Source organism: Mus musculus, chromosome 7 (assembly GCF_000001635.26).
Source record: "Mus musculus strain C57BL/6J chromosome 7, GRCm38.p6 C57BL/6J".
NCBI lineage: Eukaryota > Metazoa > Chordata > Mammalia > Rodentia > Muridae > Mus > Mus musculus.
The window spans coordinates 111517330-111533458 of record NC_000073.6 but is presented as its reverse complement, the minus strand read 5'-3'; the positions used below and the strand labels follow the sequence as shown (position 1 = coordinate 111533458).

Sequence of the window (16129 nt, the reverse complement as noted above, 5' to 3'; positions counted from 1 at the left end):
GTGTCCTTTCCTCTTACAAGGGCACCTTGTAGATCAAGATTACTCTCATGTGACATCCTTTAGCCTTAGTCACTTCCCTTGCTGGTTTTCTCTCTCCTGCTGTGCCATTGGTGAAGAAGAACTTTACAGAAGCTGGGATTCAGAGGTAGAACTGACTGTATTTGCTGGCATAGTGTGTGTGTGTGTGTGTGTGTGTGTGTGTGTGTGTGTGTGTGTGTGTGTGTGTTGGTGTGGAAGGGAATGATGATACAGGTGAATTATGGTTTTCAAGCCTGGCCTGTTACATACATGAGAGGAGGCCAAGACAGATGATGAAGAAGGGAAGGAAACCAAGAAGTCTAGTTTGGACCAGATGAGCGTAAGATGTGTGAGTAGTACATAGGTGAGGTGGCATGCAGGTAGCTGGCCATGTCAGGCTTTACCTTGGGGGGGGGGGTTAGTCTCCTTCTGCCCTGGGCAGCACTAGTGAGCCTCATAGCTGAGAGTCTTAGCATGACAGTAAGCATGAAAATACCGAGCGGGTGCTAAGCTAACGCAGAGTAGCCCATGCTAGCTGTTGAAGTAACCTTCTTATTTCTACCCATTGGATTCCCACAGCTGCTCTCAGAATTGATCGGTTTTGTGTCTCCATTTTCTATACAAGGAAACTGTGAGATGGTGGGATGAGTCGACTCTAGGCACCAGCTCAGGAAATGGGAATTAGGTGATTTTACACCAAACTGTTTGACCCAGAGCCACGATGGACTTGTGTCCCCAGAGAGGCCCACTTTAGGCTTATTTCCTCCTCTGCTTCTGAAGAATGGCATGACTTTGAAGTTCATGCATTCACCTGGAAAATGGCGTGGTCCTCTTCAATTCTGCTTTTCTGTGACAATAATTTCTTTTATGATGTCTGTTGCTAATGTGATGTCACCTAAGTGCCTTTTGGCAAGGACTTCTGTGAAGATGCCCAAGTTGGCAGTTCATTTTGCTAAGCACCAAAGGGCAACTGTCTTTCAAGAAGGCCAAGAACATTAACTATATCAGTCACTTTTCTTATTGCTATGGCAAGATGCCTCACCAAACAGCCTAAGGAAGGAAAGATGCTTGGCTCATGGTTTCAGGGGATTTGCAGTCTATCATTCTGGCTGACTAGTAGAAAAGAAGAGCTTACCAGGAATGATAACACCCTCAAAGGCCTGCCTTCCAGTTATGGCTCCCCAAATAGCAATTAAGCATTCAAATACACTGAATCTGTAAGAGAGAGTCTACATTCAACCCATAATACCAGCTTTTGTGATTTGAATTCTAGACACATGACATCTAATTTCTTAAAACAAGTTGCATTCTGGGAGAAAAAGCTGAGTATCTGGACTTCATTTTCACAATCTCTCTGTTAAAAATGTTTTATTTATGTGAGCGCATTTGTGACTGCTCGTGTAGCACGTGCATGCCGGTGCCCTCAGAGGCTAAAAGAGGGGGTCAGATTCTAAAACTAGAATTACAAGTGCTTCTGGGTTGCCTGGTGTGGATGCTGGGAACTGATCCTAGATCCTCTGCAAGAGCAACAAATGCTCTTAAATACTGAACCATCTTGCCAGTTCCCTCTCTATCATCTTAATGATAACTGCTGAGCCCCACTAGGACAAGCCTGGGAGGGAAACTTAGGCTAGACTTGTACCTTGGGTCTGATTTCTACCTGCCCCATCTTAGTGATACTAAAACTACCTGTCATCATGTTGTACCCAACACTATCCTGGGAGTAAGAGTTATGCTTTCCTCCTGTGTTCCTGGTTGATTTGGTTTCAGAAAGGCTCCTCCAGATTCCCCATGGCAATTGTCTTGGACACTGGCTCAGAGAGATCCTTAGAGCCAGTGTCATTCTTTGTGGAAGGATGGGGCATCTGTTATGGATAGCCAACTTGAATTTGATTGGGACAGGCTAATGAAGCATTCATATGTGTGGGATTTGCTTCTGATTAGATTAAGCCTCAGAGAGAGGAAAGAAGCAGCCACTGATTAAAGACATAAAAAAGGAAACATTTAAATGAGTAAGTAGCTCATCTTCATATAGCGAAGTAAAAATTAAACACAGTCCACAGGCCTGCTCTAAATAGCAGCTGGATGGATAGAGAACGCAGTCCACAAGGGGAAGGTACTGAAAGAACCTTAACCAAATGCAAAGAGTAAATAAAGTGGCCCAGTTCTCTGGGAGAAGTGACTCTTCCTACCAGAGATAGGTGAGGGTTTGTTTGACTGTTTGCAGAATGGCCCTTGACTTCCTTGGGCCCTCAAACTCAGCACCAAGGATAATAATAGAACCAGAGATCTCAGTTCAAAACAGTGACTAGAGTAGCTAGCATAGCAGGAATGGATCTACTTGACATTTAGCTAATGGTCTCTCTCTCTGCCATTGAGATCACTTCTAGAGCTTTGAGCTATAGAAATGTCTGAACTTGGTAGTCCCTTCCCAGGCTCTTGCAGCAGGATTTTCTGAGCATTAGCCCCAGCTAACACCTGTATCTCCTGGCCAGGGGCTACAGCAGTGGCTAGAAGCCTGCTCTTATCAACTAGATCACTGTGATACCACATGATCTAGTTACTGTGGCTTTCTGAGGAATATAAGGCTGAGCATGGCCTCCAAGCCACAGGCTTCTCCTCTTCCACCTTGCTGGGTTTTCATTTGGGTTTCTAATCTGATTCTAACTCTTATCTAGACTCTGGTTAGTAGCCTCCTTTGAAGGATCTCCATACTCTTCCTGTCATGCAGCTACCTAGAGCGTCAGATACTAGTTCTAATTATTACTTACGTTCTTGGCCTCTGGTGGGAGCTGCCTCTGAATGGACTCGTCTCCAGGAGTTGGGATGTCTACTTGTTCCCAAAGGACTTTCTTCTACAAAGCCATAATGAGTTTAGATCTGTTGGTGCCATACGGCCATGCATTTCTTTATATAAAGGCAAAAATCAGAGATTCCAACATCAGAGCTCAACCTCAGAGATGCCACCAGGAACTCATTGTCTGCTCACAGTACAGCTCCCTGAGGGATGGGAGACTCAATGGGTAGCCTTTCTTCTGGGAGTGACTTAGGGATTCCGGTTGCTTCATTTGGGAGTTCACTGTCTTTGAACTTTAAGGTTACTTTAGCTTAAATTTGTGATGGATAGGTTGGCTGATAGAAGAATGCACAGTGAAGATGGTCATGAATACTCTCCTGTCTTGCCCAGGAAGCAGCAGTGGGCATTTCTTCTCTCAGATTATTGATCTGAGCTGCTCACAATGCCTCCAAAGAACAACAGATGCCTCTGTCGCATCCTTGAGAATACCCCACCCCATGTGCCCTTCCTTTTCAACAGGAGACTTGAGGTAACCGCCTTGAAATCTCTGTGAGCACATCTAGGAGCACAGACACCTTATGTTGATTGAGCCTCTACAGCCTAGTAAGATTGGTCAAAGCACCAGGCTCCCACAATAGTGGGATCCTCTGCCCATTATCAGCCAGTTGTGCCTCTTCTGGTGTCCCAAACTGGCTCTGGGGTTTTCCTGCAAGTGGGCAGCAACTATTTCTGCACAGCCCAAACCCCTACAAAACAGCCCAGCATTTCAGCCTAGCTCATCTCTCCTTGTAGTTGGACCTGGTAAAACTTACTGCTTTGCAATGGTTCAGAAGGAGACCTTTTTGATGGGAAACTGCTTTGAGTGTCACCTGGGACTGAGTCAAATGTTCAGCTCCTTCTAGGACACCATCCAAGAAGCTGCATTGTGTTTCCAAGGAGCAGGCAAACCTTTGGGACTATGTATTGCTGGAAGGAGGCTTGAAAAACTGGGTCCCCAGGGAATGTTCTTCTGTAAGGTCTGATGGAAGGTAAGCGTGGCCAGATCTTACAACTGTTCCTTTAAACTCCCTATCTACTCCCAGGAGCCTAGGGGAGTGGCAGTGAAGCTCACAGAGTAAGTCAGAACAAGTCTAACATTGATTCTTCATTCATACAGCAAATATTGAGTGTCTCTCACATGCCTGGACTTGAATGGCCTTAGAGTAAGGCAGAGGTGACCCTTCTAGTGTTTGCTGTAGTAGGTTGGTAACAGGAAAGATAATTAAGCAAACAAAACCTACCATCTCATGAATAGTCAGGTGAGGCTCCAAATGAAAACTGTGGAGAGAATTGTATTCCATATCACTAATGTCAACATTTGACAAGGGGGCTGGATAGAAAGCTCAATAGTTAAGATATTTAAATACTCAAGATGGGAGTTTGTTTCCTAGCACCCATGTAAAATGCACAACCACCTGGCACCTGTAACCCAATACCCTCTTACGACCTTCATAGCCAAGGCACCTATACGCCCTCACACACACAGAGGCATGGAATCTACACACAGTCACACACACAGGAAAGGTATCTACACACAGTCACACACACACACACACACACACACACAGAGTCACACACACACACACACACACACACACACACAGGCAAGGTATTTAAACATAGTTACACACACAAACACACACACAGGCAAGGTATCAACATCGTGTCTCTCTCTCTCACACACACACACAAGGAATCTACACACAGTCACACACACATACTCATGCAAAGACACATGTGACACACACTTAAAATAAGATAAAATAAAGTAAAGCTTTAAATGAAAGAGTTGGCACAGATGTGATGCATTTTGCTGTTGGGAGGGAGCCACCTGGGAGACACTATGAAGCAGCCCCTCCCCTCCTTGGGATAGTTGACTTTACATCTAACTTGTACCTGAGGCCCACTCTTGGGCCCCAGGAGATGTGTACAAGAATGTTCCCAGGAACTATTCATAACACTGGAAACGAGCCTGACAACCATCAGGAGGAGAATGCATAAGTAAATCAATGTGTATTTATAGAATGGAATGCTGGGGTGAGGGAAATAAATGAAACAAGAAGCAAGAGGCATATGTGGTAGTTGTTTATGTAGTGTTCAAAAACAGCACTGTGTGGGGTAGGGTGATGGTAAGGAAATTATTACCCAACTTCAGGATAATGGGTTACCTTCAGGTAATTTTCTAAGAGATATCAAAAGAAAGCATTGTTTCTAAAGAGGGGAGGTATGCCAACATTTATATAGTGTATCTTTAAACTGTACATAGGCTCTCTTATCTCTGTGTGTATCTGTCTCTGTGTCTCTGTCTGTCTCTGTCCCTCTCTCTGTCTCTGTCCCTCTCTCTGTCTCTCTCTGTCTCTGTCCCTCTCTCTGTCTCTCTCTGTCTCTGTCCCTCTCTCTGTCTCTCTCTGTCTCTGTCCCTCTCTCTGTCTCTGTCTCTGTCTCTCTCTCTGTCTCTCTCTGTCTGTCTCTGTCTCTGTCTCTCTCTCAGCTCTCAGAGTTATCACACCTGCTATCTAAGAAGAAGTACAAGAAATATTCATGGAAAAGTCATTTAACCAAAATTAGGGTGTCCAGGGAAGGCAGATGGGACTTACAGAAATGTGTTATATAGTCGTGGGGAAGTAGTAAAGAAGGTGAGGACAAGGGGTCCATGAACATGGTCTACCTCAGGAGTGGAGAGAAGCCTGTGTAACTGGTTTTAGAGAGTGAGTAATGTTGCAGGGAATAGAGGGCTGCTCTCAGAGATCCTGGGAGTCTGGTTAAGGAGTCTGAGTTTTGTCTAGAAACAGATTTTCAAATGCTATAGACTTTTGGACAGAGGCTACTTCTGCACTTATGCTATATTCTTCTAGACTCTTCCTCTGCCTCATGCTCCTGCTGATGGCTTGCTGATATAGTCTCCAGTTCCTTCTATTTTCCCACACAATGCTGCAGCTGGATAAGGTGAGCGGGATGTCTGTGGTACGAAGTTGAAGGGCACACTGACTGTAAGAGCCATGTGCAAGAGGCTGTCCTGTCCAGGTTGCTGCTTGCCTACTTCTCTGACCCCTAAGCCAGTCTGCAAATGAGCTTCCAGTCCTCCCGTAGCCTGCTTCAGAGTAACCTTGGCTCTTTCTCCATCTTCTTCCCATTCTGCCCAGTTTTTACTTTCCACTCTTTATCTCAACCTTTCATGGCCAAACCAGGCAAGACAGCTACACATAAAAAGATAATTAGCCACAGAAGCCAAGAAATCAGGACCACGTGAGTGATGTTAATCACATGTTCAAAGAGTTTAGAGGAATGGAGTCAAGACTGGCTTTGGATAGATGAAGAGTGGGAAAGAAAGATTTATGGGCTGAAAGAACTGGGGCAATCTTGTGCCAAGAAACAAGAACTCATTAGTGTCACAAGGAGACCCAGCTGAAGGGGGCATGGGTATGAAATACAAGGATGGGGACATTACTACCCACCAATCTACCTTACTCGTGGTTAATACAACCAATACATTTTCCCCTCTGGTAAAAGACTCAGAATCCTGAGTAGGGCTGGCCTAAGACAAGTTCAGTCAGCAAAGTGCTTTCAGGAAGACCTGAGTTTACTCTCCACAGTCCTGGCTTAAAAGGAAGGAAGGAAGAAGTAGGGAGGGAGACGAAGGGAGGGAGAGGGAGAGACAGAGGGAGGGAGAGAAGAAGAGAGAGGGAGGGGAGAGGGAGGGAGGGAGGGAGAGAGAGAGAGAGAGAGAGAGAGAGAGAGAGAGAGAGAGAGAGAGAGAGAGAGATCATAAAACAGTGTAGGTAGCTCCTGAGAAACAATACCTTGGTTGATTTATGATATTTTCATGCACTCATATGCACACATGCACTTATACATATAAACACACATAGACACACATGGATGCATCTGTACATGTATACAAACACAAAGGTACTCATGTGCATACATACACATACACCTACATACACAGACATACACACACATGCATATTCCTAGATATATGTACATACGCACATGTATACATGCACACAGAGACATAAGCAAAACAGACCCTATGCACCTACACACACACACACACACACACACACACACACACACACACACACACACATACACACAGAATTGCATTAGAGCAAATGGATGGCCCATAGAAGTAGATGATACTATTTGTTGTCCTGTCCCAGTTCCTCCCAACTGTGACTCAGGCTATGGCTCAGTCCATTGTGTCTCAAGCCCTGCTTACCATTTGAGGAATGAGCCATGAAACTTAAACTCTCAGTGTAAAAGTAGAAGAGATCTAAAGCACCAGGGTTTGTCAACCCCATTTGATAGCTCGGTGAAAACAAGGATTCAGCCAGGGAGTTTTGATTATAGAGTGACAGAGAGAGACCTGACCCTGGCTTCATCCCAGTGACTTTTGTCTTGGAAAGAGAAACAGAGAGATCTCACTCCCTGAGACCCCTCAGCAGGACTGACTTTGTTAGTGAGCAGTATTCCTACTGAATCTCATTTAAATCCCCACCCCCACCCTCAAAGGAAGGCGACTGGCACCCACGGACAAATACAATTCATGACTTGTATGTGGCCATCATGATCCATACCCTCTTTCAGCAATCCCTAGAAACCAGTACTTCTTTGCAATCCTACACTGATGTGTGAGTCCTTTTCAGAGAAGAAGACAGGATCAGGGCTTTGCAGGAAGAGCTAGTAGTAGGGGGTCTTGACTTTGTCCCATCAAGCTATTATACACACTCCGCCGTAGATTCTTGGTCACCTCTGGGGAACAGGCCTGCACCTCCTCTGGAGATGTATCCAAGCATCTATGAGATGGGGAGACTCTGCCATAAGTACCTGGCCCCACAAGAGAAACCTGTGTGTTGCTGTCCAAGCTTTTGATGACTTCTCAGCCTTTACAATGTTAATTTAAGCTCTGCAGCCAAAGTAAGTCTCTTAGGTGGCAGTAATTTGCACTTTAATGTCAGCAGTTTGCTGAAAAACCACCTGGGTTTAAAGAAAGTCACTGTGTTCAGTAAAATCTGGCCACATTTTATGTTTATGGGCTTTATTAGGGCATCTGGCTGAGCTAGTTAAAACTGTGTCCCTACAGTCAGTGAAAGCCCAGGACCCTCAAATTCACTCATTCACTTAATAGTTATTGAGTAGATACCACAAAGCAGGCGCAGTATATTCAGTGGAAAGCACACAGACATATCCTTGTGTTTGTGAAGGTTACAGTCTAATTCTGGAAGACAGATATTTAAAGAATAAGTACATAAATAAAATATGAATGTTTTATTAAGGAGTGTGGATGCTGAGGGTATTCAAAGAGGGTCTAACTTAGTAGTGATGGGTTTAAAAAAATGTTGAGTTTGCAACAATTATTCTAGGGAAATGCGTTAGCAGATATGAAGGCAGAAGCTAAAAGGGGCGTGCTGTGGTCTAGGATGATTTATTTCAGTGGCCATCAAAAGAGACAGGACCCAGCTTTTGGCATGGATTGCCATGTTGCCTGCTGTCCCAGTATAAGAAGTATCTATAGACTTATTATACCCTCTCACTGTAAGATGTGGATCTTGCTTGCCTGTTACCTGTGACCTCTTGGTCTTCATTTCTCAACTACTCTTTTCGTATTCAGCTTTTCCCCTTCTCCTCTTGGCATTTTCCACCTCTGGAAATATGAACCATATCTTCTAACTGACTTGCAACTTGCTATCAAGCATTGGGCATTTCCTGTACTGAGACCAGCTCTCTTTTTTTTTCCATTTTTTATTAGGTATTTAACTCATTTACATTTCCAATGCTATACCAAAAGTCCCCCATATCCACCCACCCCCACTCCCCTGCCCACCCACTCCCCCTTTTTGACCCTGGTGTTCCCCTGTACTGGGGCATATAAAGTTTGCAAGTCCAATGGGCCTCTCTTTCCAGTGATGGCCGACTAGGCCATCTTTTGATATATATGCAGCTAGAGTCAAGAGGTCCGGGGTACTGGTTAGTTCATAATGTTGTTCCACCTATAGGGTTGCAGATCCCTTTAGCTCCTTGGCTACTTTCTCTAGCTCCTCCATTGGGAGCCCTATGATCCATCCATTAGCTGACTGTGAGCATCCACTTCTGTGTTTGCTAGGCCCCGGCATAGTCTCACAAGAGACAGCTACATCTGGGTCCTTTCAATAAAATCTTGCTAGTGTATGCAATGGTGTCAGCGTTTGGATGCTGATTATGGGGTGGATCCCTGGATATGGCAGTCTCTACATGGTCCATCCTTTCATCTCAGCTCCAAGCTTTGTCTCTGTAACTCCTTCCATGGGTGTTTTGTTCCCAAATCTAAGGAGGGGCATAGTGTCCACACTTCAGTCTTCATTCTTCTTGAGTTTCATGTGTTTAGCAAATTATATCTTATATCTTGGGTAGCCTAGGTTTGGGGCTAATATCCACTTATCAGTGAGTACATATTGTGTGAGTTTCTTTGTGAATGTGTTACCTCACTCAGGATGATGCCCTCCAGGTCCATCCATTTGGCTAGGAATTTCATAAATTCATTCTTTTTAATAGCTGAGTAGTACTCCATTGTGTAGATGTACCACATTTTCTGTATCCATTCCTCTGTTGAGGGGCATCTAGGTTCTTTCCAGCTTCTGGCTATTATAAATAAGGCTGCTATGAACATAGTGGAGCATGTGTCCTTCTTACCAGTTGGGGCATCTTCTGGATATATGCCCAGGAGAGGTATTGCTGGATCCTCCGGTAGTACTATGTCCAGTTTTCTGAGGAACCGCCAGACTGATTTCCAGAGTGGTTGTACAAGCCTGCACTCCCACCAACAATGGAGGAGTGTTCCTCTTTCTCCACATCCACGCCAGCATCTGCTGTCACCTGAATTTTTGATCTTAGCCATTCTGACTGGTGTGAGGTGGAATCTCAGGGTTGTTTTGATTTGCATTTCCCTGATGATTAAGGATGTTGAACATTTTTTCAGGTGCTTCTCTGCCATTCGGTATTCCTCAGGTGAGAATTCTTTGTTCAGTTCTGAGCCCCATTTTTTAATGGGGTTATTTGATTTTCTGAAGTCCACCTTCTTGAGTTCTTTATATATGTTGGATATTAGTCCCCTATCTGATTTAGGATAGGTAAAGATCCTTTCCCAATCTGTTGGTGGTCTTTTTGTCTTATTGACGGTGTCTTTTGCCTTGCAGAAACTTTGGAGTTTCATTAGGTCCCATTTGTCAATTCTCGATCTTACAGCACAAGCCATTGCTGTTCTGTTCAGGAATTTTTCCCCTGTGCCCATATCTTCAAGGCTTTTCCCCACTTTCTCCTCTATAAGTTTCAGTGTCTCTGGTTTTATGTGAAGTTCCTTGATCCACTTAGATTTGACCTTAGTACAAGGAGATAAGTATGGATAGATTCGCATTCTTCTACACGATAACAACCAGTTGTGCCAGCACCAATTGTTGAAAATGCTGTCTTTCTTCCACTGGATGGTTTTAGCTCCCTTGTCGAAGATCAAGTGACCATAGGTGTGTGGGTTCATTTCTGGGTCTTCAATTCTATTCCATTGGTCTACTTGAGACCAGCTCTCTTTTATTTCCTCATCTTCTATAGCCTCACCCCCCCCCCAGTGGAAGCTTCCTGATATCACCTTTAATGCAACTCAAATACTAGTAATTTATTTTTCTAATCATATTCAGCATCCCAGAGAGGAGCTCTGAGAGTCACCTATGACTAAGACTTCAGAGGCTCTCTTTGGTCAGCAGAGCCATTTGTCACCTAGGAATAGATAAGAAGCACAAGCCTTTCCTAGTTGACTTCAGTGTCATTGGTAGGGTCCAAAGTTAATATAAACACAGGCCAAATCCACACTTTCTACTCCAAAGACCAGATGCTACCAAGAACTCACAGGCCACACCTAAGGTGAGATCTTTCCCTCCATAGACAGGCTCAACAGAAGGGAAGAGACTGAAGGTTGCCTGAGTTACCAAGGGCTTCCAGTCTGGTGAATGATCTTTGTACCCTTCTGTGCTGGGGTTGTAACTTGTCCTCTGTATCAAATTCATTCCTCCAAGGTGAGTGTGTAGAATAAGTCAAATAACAGCGATTTTAATAACTGTTATAAAACAAAGGCACAGAGTATGGGACCCAGGAACTATCACATGACTATATTAGACCAGAGTTTAGTCCAAAGGCACCATTCCTGTGGTCCCATGTCAGGGCAGAAACTGGCTAAGATGCCCTGATGGTACCTGATTCCCTCATTTCCACTGTCCCCATTCATGTCGTATTCTTAACAAGGCAGGCATGGGCTGAATACCTTCCCATGCTGCATCACTCTCTTCCGCTGGGTGTTGGGGGAGATGCAACCTGCCAAGGTATACAGCAGCTGCTAGCAGAGGTCAAATTCTGAATCCCATTCTCACAGACACCAAAGCTGTGCTATTAAATGTGACACTTAGCTCCCAGACCACCACTGTCCCGCCTTTCCTGGGAACCCATAGTCTACCCTGAGAACCACTTAGTAGGACATGTCAGGAGGGAAGTCTGATCAGGACATAAAGAACATTTGAAAGAAGAGAGATGATTAAACAAGCAGTAGGAGCAGGGAGGACCACAAAGCAGGGTATAGGGAAGTGACTTTGAACTGATACCTGGACACTGAGTTTGAGTAGCAGGGTGGGGTGGAAAAACACATTACATGTGCCCAAATCTAGCTGAAAAAGGGAAAATTGAATGCTCTGTGTGTCCACTGTGTTGGGAGCATCGTTCAAGGTGGGAGGTAGGGTGGGTGGTGCCACCCACATGGCTCTGGTGATGGAGGCAGGCATGCACACTCTTAAGGTGAAATGGCAAGCTGACTCTGAGAAGCAGGACTCATAAGAGCACTGCTGTGAGTAACATCCTGTTCTGCATTGTTGAAATATGTCAAGTAGTAGCCTTGTTCCAGGCACGGGAAGAAAAATTACCCTGCCACTTTGTGTTGTCAATAATGCAGTCAGTATTCATAGGTTATTGGGACAAAGTGCCCTGAAGTGTGCACTGTCTCTAGGATGGGCAAGTCCTAGCACAGGGATGTTTGGAAAGGGGCACAACCCAGAGATTTCCATGTTCCTTCTCCTGGCCCCCAGAGTCACCCTTGAAGATGATAACTACTCTTAAAATATGGTCACCCCTAAGGAGAATTGGCGCTGCCTTCAGCCTCTTTGGGAGTCAGGCAGATCTTTCCATGTCATCAGTATAAGCCATGGGGCTTTGGGCAAGGACTTTCTTTCAGTGTGTTTCTCACCTGGAGTTGGAGATAATAGCAGTGGCCTCACATGTTATTCTGAAGATTCTCCACAGAATATTGTAATTTGTATGGTCATGGACAGGCTTGATTAGGGATTATAATGTACCAGTTCACCATGTGGTATCAATTTAATCCTCTCAGGGACCTTGGGAGACTGGTGCTATTATTATCCCTATAGAGATGGAGATGGAGACACACATGAGTCAGAGTGACTGCTCAGTCACACAGCCAGCATTAAGCAGAACCAGGAGCTGGACCAGTACAATCTGGTTGCAAACCTTCAGTCAACAGTTCTGTGTTTAACTGCCCGCTCCCAAGCCCCACCCTATCTACATCCCAGCCCTGAAACATAGCTGGCACTCAGAATTCCTGCCCCTTTCTATTGACCCTAAATAGTATACTAAGTAACAGATCAGCAAAATTCCTTCCAGTAGCCATGGCTATGGGGACCCTTTAATGTGATACTGGTCAGTGGGAGAAGAGGTCTTGACTTCCTAACTAGTATAGCCAATTAGGTAAATCTGAATTTTGTCATATCCTGTACATGGATTTATTGGTGTTAATGAACAAGTGTCAAACACATGAAGGTTCTCCACCATCCTTCCAAATGACAGTACTCAGCAAACAACCCCACTGTCACCAAATGTCTAGAGTGCTTCCCCTCAGAAGTCCATGGAACATAGGGGACAGAAGTACCACTGGGCTCTTTAACAATAGCTACTGTTGACCTTGGTTGAGATGGTTGAAGGTCTATTTGAAGACGGACTTCTGCGCTGGGAGTCCCACTGGTCCTTTTCTGTTATGTAGTGGTATAGAGACCATTGCTGGGGAGATGGGTGTTGCTAACTCGAGGACAAGGAGAGGACAGCACAACTCTCTGAGCTCAAAACATCTGGGCTCTCTGGCTACATGGAGCCTGTGGATGGAAGAAAAAGGTACACTAAATTTTTTTGCAAGTAAACTCATGGCAATAAAAGCCAAGCTGTGAATAAATTACTTAATATTCCTACTGCAGGAAGGGGAGGTGGACGAGACACAACTCGTTCCCTCATGGCAGTGTGTGGAGAGAAGGTGGAGAGAGCTAGGTTTCTCTGTTCGTATTTTATGGTGGCCTGTAGCCTGCCTCAGAGAGGAGCTGATGAACACATCCCTCCCTTGCCTTTACAGGTATGGCAGTGTGGCGGGAGTGTGGAGGTCCTGCCCTGCTCTCGGATTGCCCACATCGAGCGAGCTCACAAGCCCTACACAGAGGACCTCACTGCCCACGTCCGCAGAAATGCCCTCAGGGTAGCTGAAGTCTGGATGGATGAATTCAAAAGTCATGTCTACATGGCATGGAACATACCACAAGAGGTAGGAAGCCTGAATGGGGCAACACTTCAAGTTTGGTGAGAAAAAATTTCTGAAGCGAGAAACACTAGAATCAGTTTTTCTTCCCAGGGACATTCACAGTCTCCTTAGCCATATTAGACTGTCAAGCCTACATACAGAAGCTGGCAGAAGTCTCTGAGATTCTTATCTACATCCATGCTCGGAGGAAGGTGCATTCCCTCCAAACTTAAGTGGCCTCATTTTAAATGAAAACTAGAAAATAGGATGTGGCGCGAGTTGGTACAATGCTGGCCCTGCACGCATAAAGCCCTGGGTTCAATTCCCAGCACTGCATAAAGCCCGGCATGGTAACTCAGGCTTGAGATACCAGAGCTTGGGTGGGAGAGACAAGAGAATCATTAAGTTCACAATGATCCTTGGCTACATAGTGGGGTTGAGGGTAGCTTGGGCTATGTGAGATCATATCTAATATATATACATGGATCAATCAGATGGCTTTAAATTTCCTTGCCTGTCTCAGCTTCCCTGGTGTCCCATGAATCAGGAGGATGAATATATAAACACTACAGTAATGAGGATGAATTCTCTAGGACACTTTATATAGACTGGCTTCAAGCCTCTCCATTGAGTTAAGCAGAATAAGGAAAATCCATACATCTGTGGAATTTCTTGAGCCATATCGATGCAAATAAGATACATTGCAGCAGGGATCCTCAGTTGGTGAAGAGGATTTGACCTTGTGACCTTCACAGAGCCCCATTCTTGCCTGTCACTGTCCTCTATCCCTCTAGTCAATTACGTTAAAGTCATGTCAGAGGAGAAGCAATATTTCTCTCCAAGTTTCGTTCGCCTTGGCATGTGTTGTATGGAAATGACTCTCAAATGCTGAGTTGGGAGAACCTAACATATGCCAGCTGTCGCACTCCAAACCTGCTTGTCTGCTTGTCTGCCTGGGCTCATTGCTCCTGTCACCTTCTGTGTGACAAGGCTGTTGACTGCATGGCCTCTGTCATTACTCCCAAGCCAGGGATTTCCCCCACACCTTGGCTGATCTTCAGAAAGCCCCCAGTCCTTGCTAACAGTGAAATGATTTATCTCTGTTTAAAGTTTCCACAGGAAAGCCCTGTACTCCAAGCTTCCCACCAACTGCATGCTGCTCTGGCTGAATTATTTTAAAAAGTAGGCTGAGCCTCAGGTGGCAGCTTTAGGCAAGCTCTCTTTCTGGATGGAATCCAAGCCTTCACGCATGCTAGGCATGCACGTACCAACTGTAGTAGTCCGCCACCACAAGGAAAGTGACCTGAGTTGGGTCCCTCTATGATGAGTGAAGAGGAGCCAAGACTCTCAGTGTAGTTCAGCAAACCCTCCATTGATTGAATCCATGGCAGGAAGAGGTTTCTAGGGAAACGCCCATGTTTCTGGATCCAGCTGATGCTGTGAGTGTTAGGACTCAGTATTCCATTCAGGATGCTGATTCCCGCTCTGGGTGTTCCTGGATGCTGAAAATGTTACCCCTCCAGGATCTCACCAGTGAACACCATAGTTCTGTGTGGGATCAGTGTTCCACTCATGTCTGCCCCCTTCTCTCTGCTCCCCCAAGCTGTCAGCCTTCCCTATTCCAGCCAAACCCAGCGAATAGTGAATGATGCCACAAGCAAAACTCTGAAAATTAATATTTGCCTGTTACCCCTCCAAGGGGATAAGCACCAAGCACCAAGCACCAAAATGAAGAGAAAGGGGAAGAAAACAGGTTAGGCATGGAAATATCCAGGTAAAAATTTTAAACAGAGGGAAAAAAAAGTCAGTGTGTTTTTTGTTGAGCTGGGGAGATGGCTCGGTCAGTAAATCTCATTCCTCAAAAGAACAAGGACCTGAATTATATTCCCAGAACCCGCTAAGGAAAGCTGGGTGTGGTGGCACATGTTTGTAATCTTCCTATTGCTGGGAAAGAGACTAGTAACCGCCAAGGCTTGCTGGCCAGTCAGCCTAGCTTAGTATTGAATTCCAGGCCAGTGAGAAATAATGTCTTACAAAAAGGTACATGGTATCTAGTGAATGATTCTCATGAAGTTGCCCTCTGATGTGCACTCAGGCACACACAACCATTTCTTCTCTCTCCCTCTCCCTATGACACATATGTATGCACAGGCACACACATGCCACACACATGTGTGTGCGCTCACACACACACACACACATCCCTTGTCATTTCCAGCTTCCAACTTCCTTTCTTTAAGATTCTTGAGCTTCTGCAGGGTCATGGTTTTCCCAGTATCTACACTCTTCCATCACATCCCAGTATCAAGTCTTTGGCAAAGCTCTCATGGACTGGTCTCTTGAGTACATAATGTTCTGGACATTTAAAACTTCACCTGGGGCTGGAGAGACAGTACTCCCACGAGGGAACACCTGTGTTACAAGCTGGGCGTCCTACCAACACCAGTAACACCGGCTCTAAGAGTTCCAAGCCCACATACATGCAGGTGCATACACACAAACACACACACACACACACACACACACACACACACACACATACACACACACACAAATACACACAGTAAATCTTAGAACACTTCTCTTAACCTACAGAATTCTCATTTCTATGAGATTCCATGGTACCCAGGCTCTGTGGTTCCCTACTCTGGGAAGGCATCCTCTCCCTCAGAATGCTCCTTCTT

General features: G+C 45.1%; 1 protein-coding gene across 3 annotated transcripts in view; it reads left to right on the top strand.

The window, feature by feature from the left end:
* Positions 1-16129, top strand: part of Galnt18 (polypeptide N-acetylgalactosaminyltransferase 18) — a 308412-nt gene that overhangs the window by 246609 nt on the left and 45674 nt on the right. For all 3 annotated transcript variants that reach the window (XR_003946460.1, NM_001360903.1, NM_173739.4), the window contains one exon: positions 13284-13469. Coding sequence is in view for 2 of the 3 variants with exons in the window: in NM_001360903.1 (NP_001347832.1) it covers positions 13284-13469 (186 nt within the window). In the remaining variant the exon portion in view is untranslated. The remainder of the gene's footprint in view (positions 1-13283; positions 13470-16129) is intronic.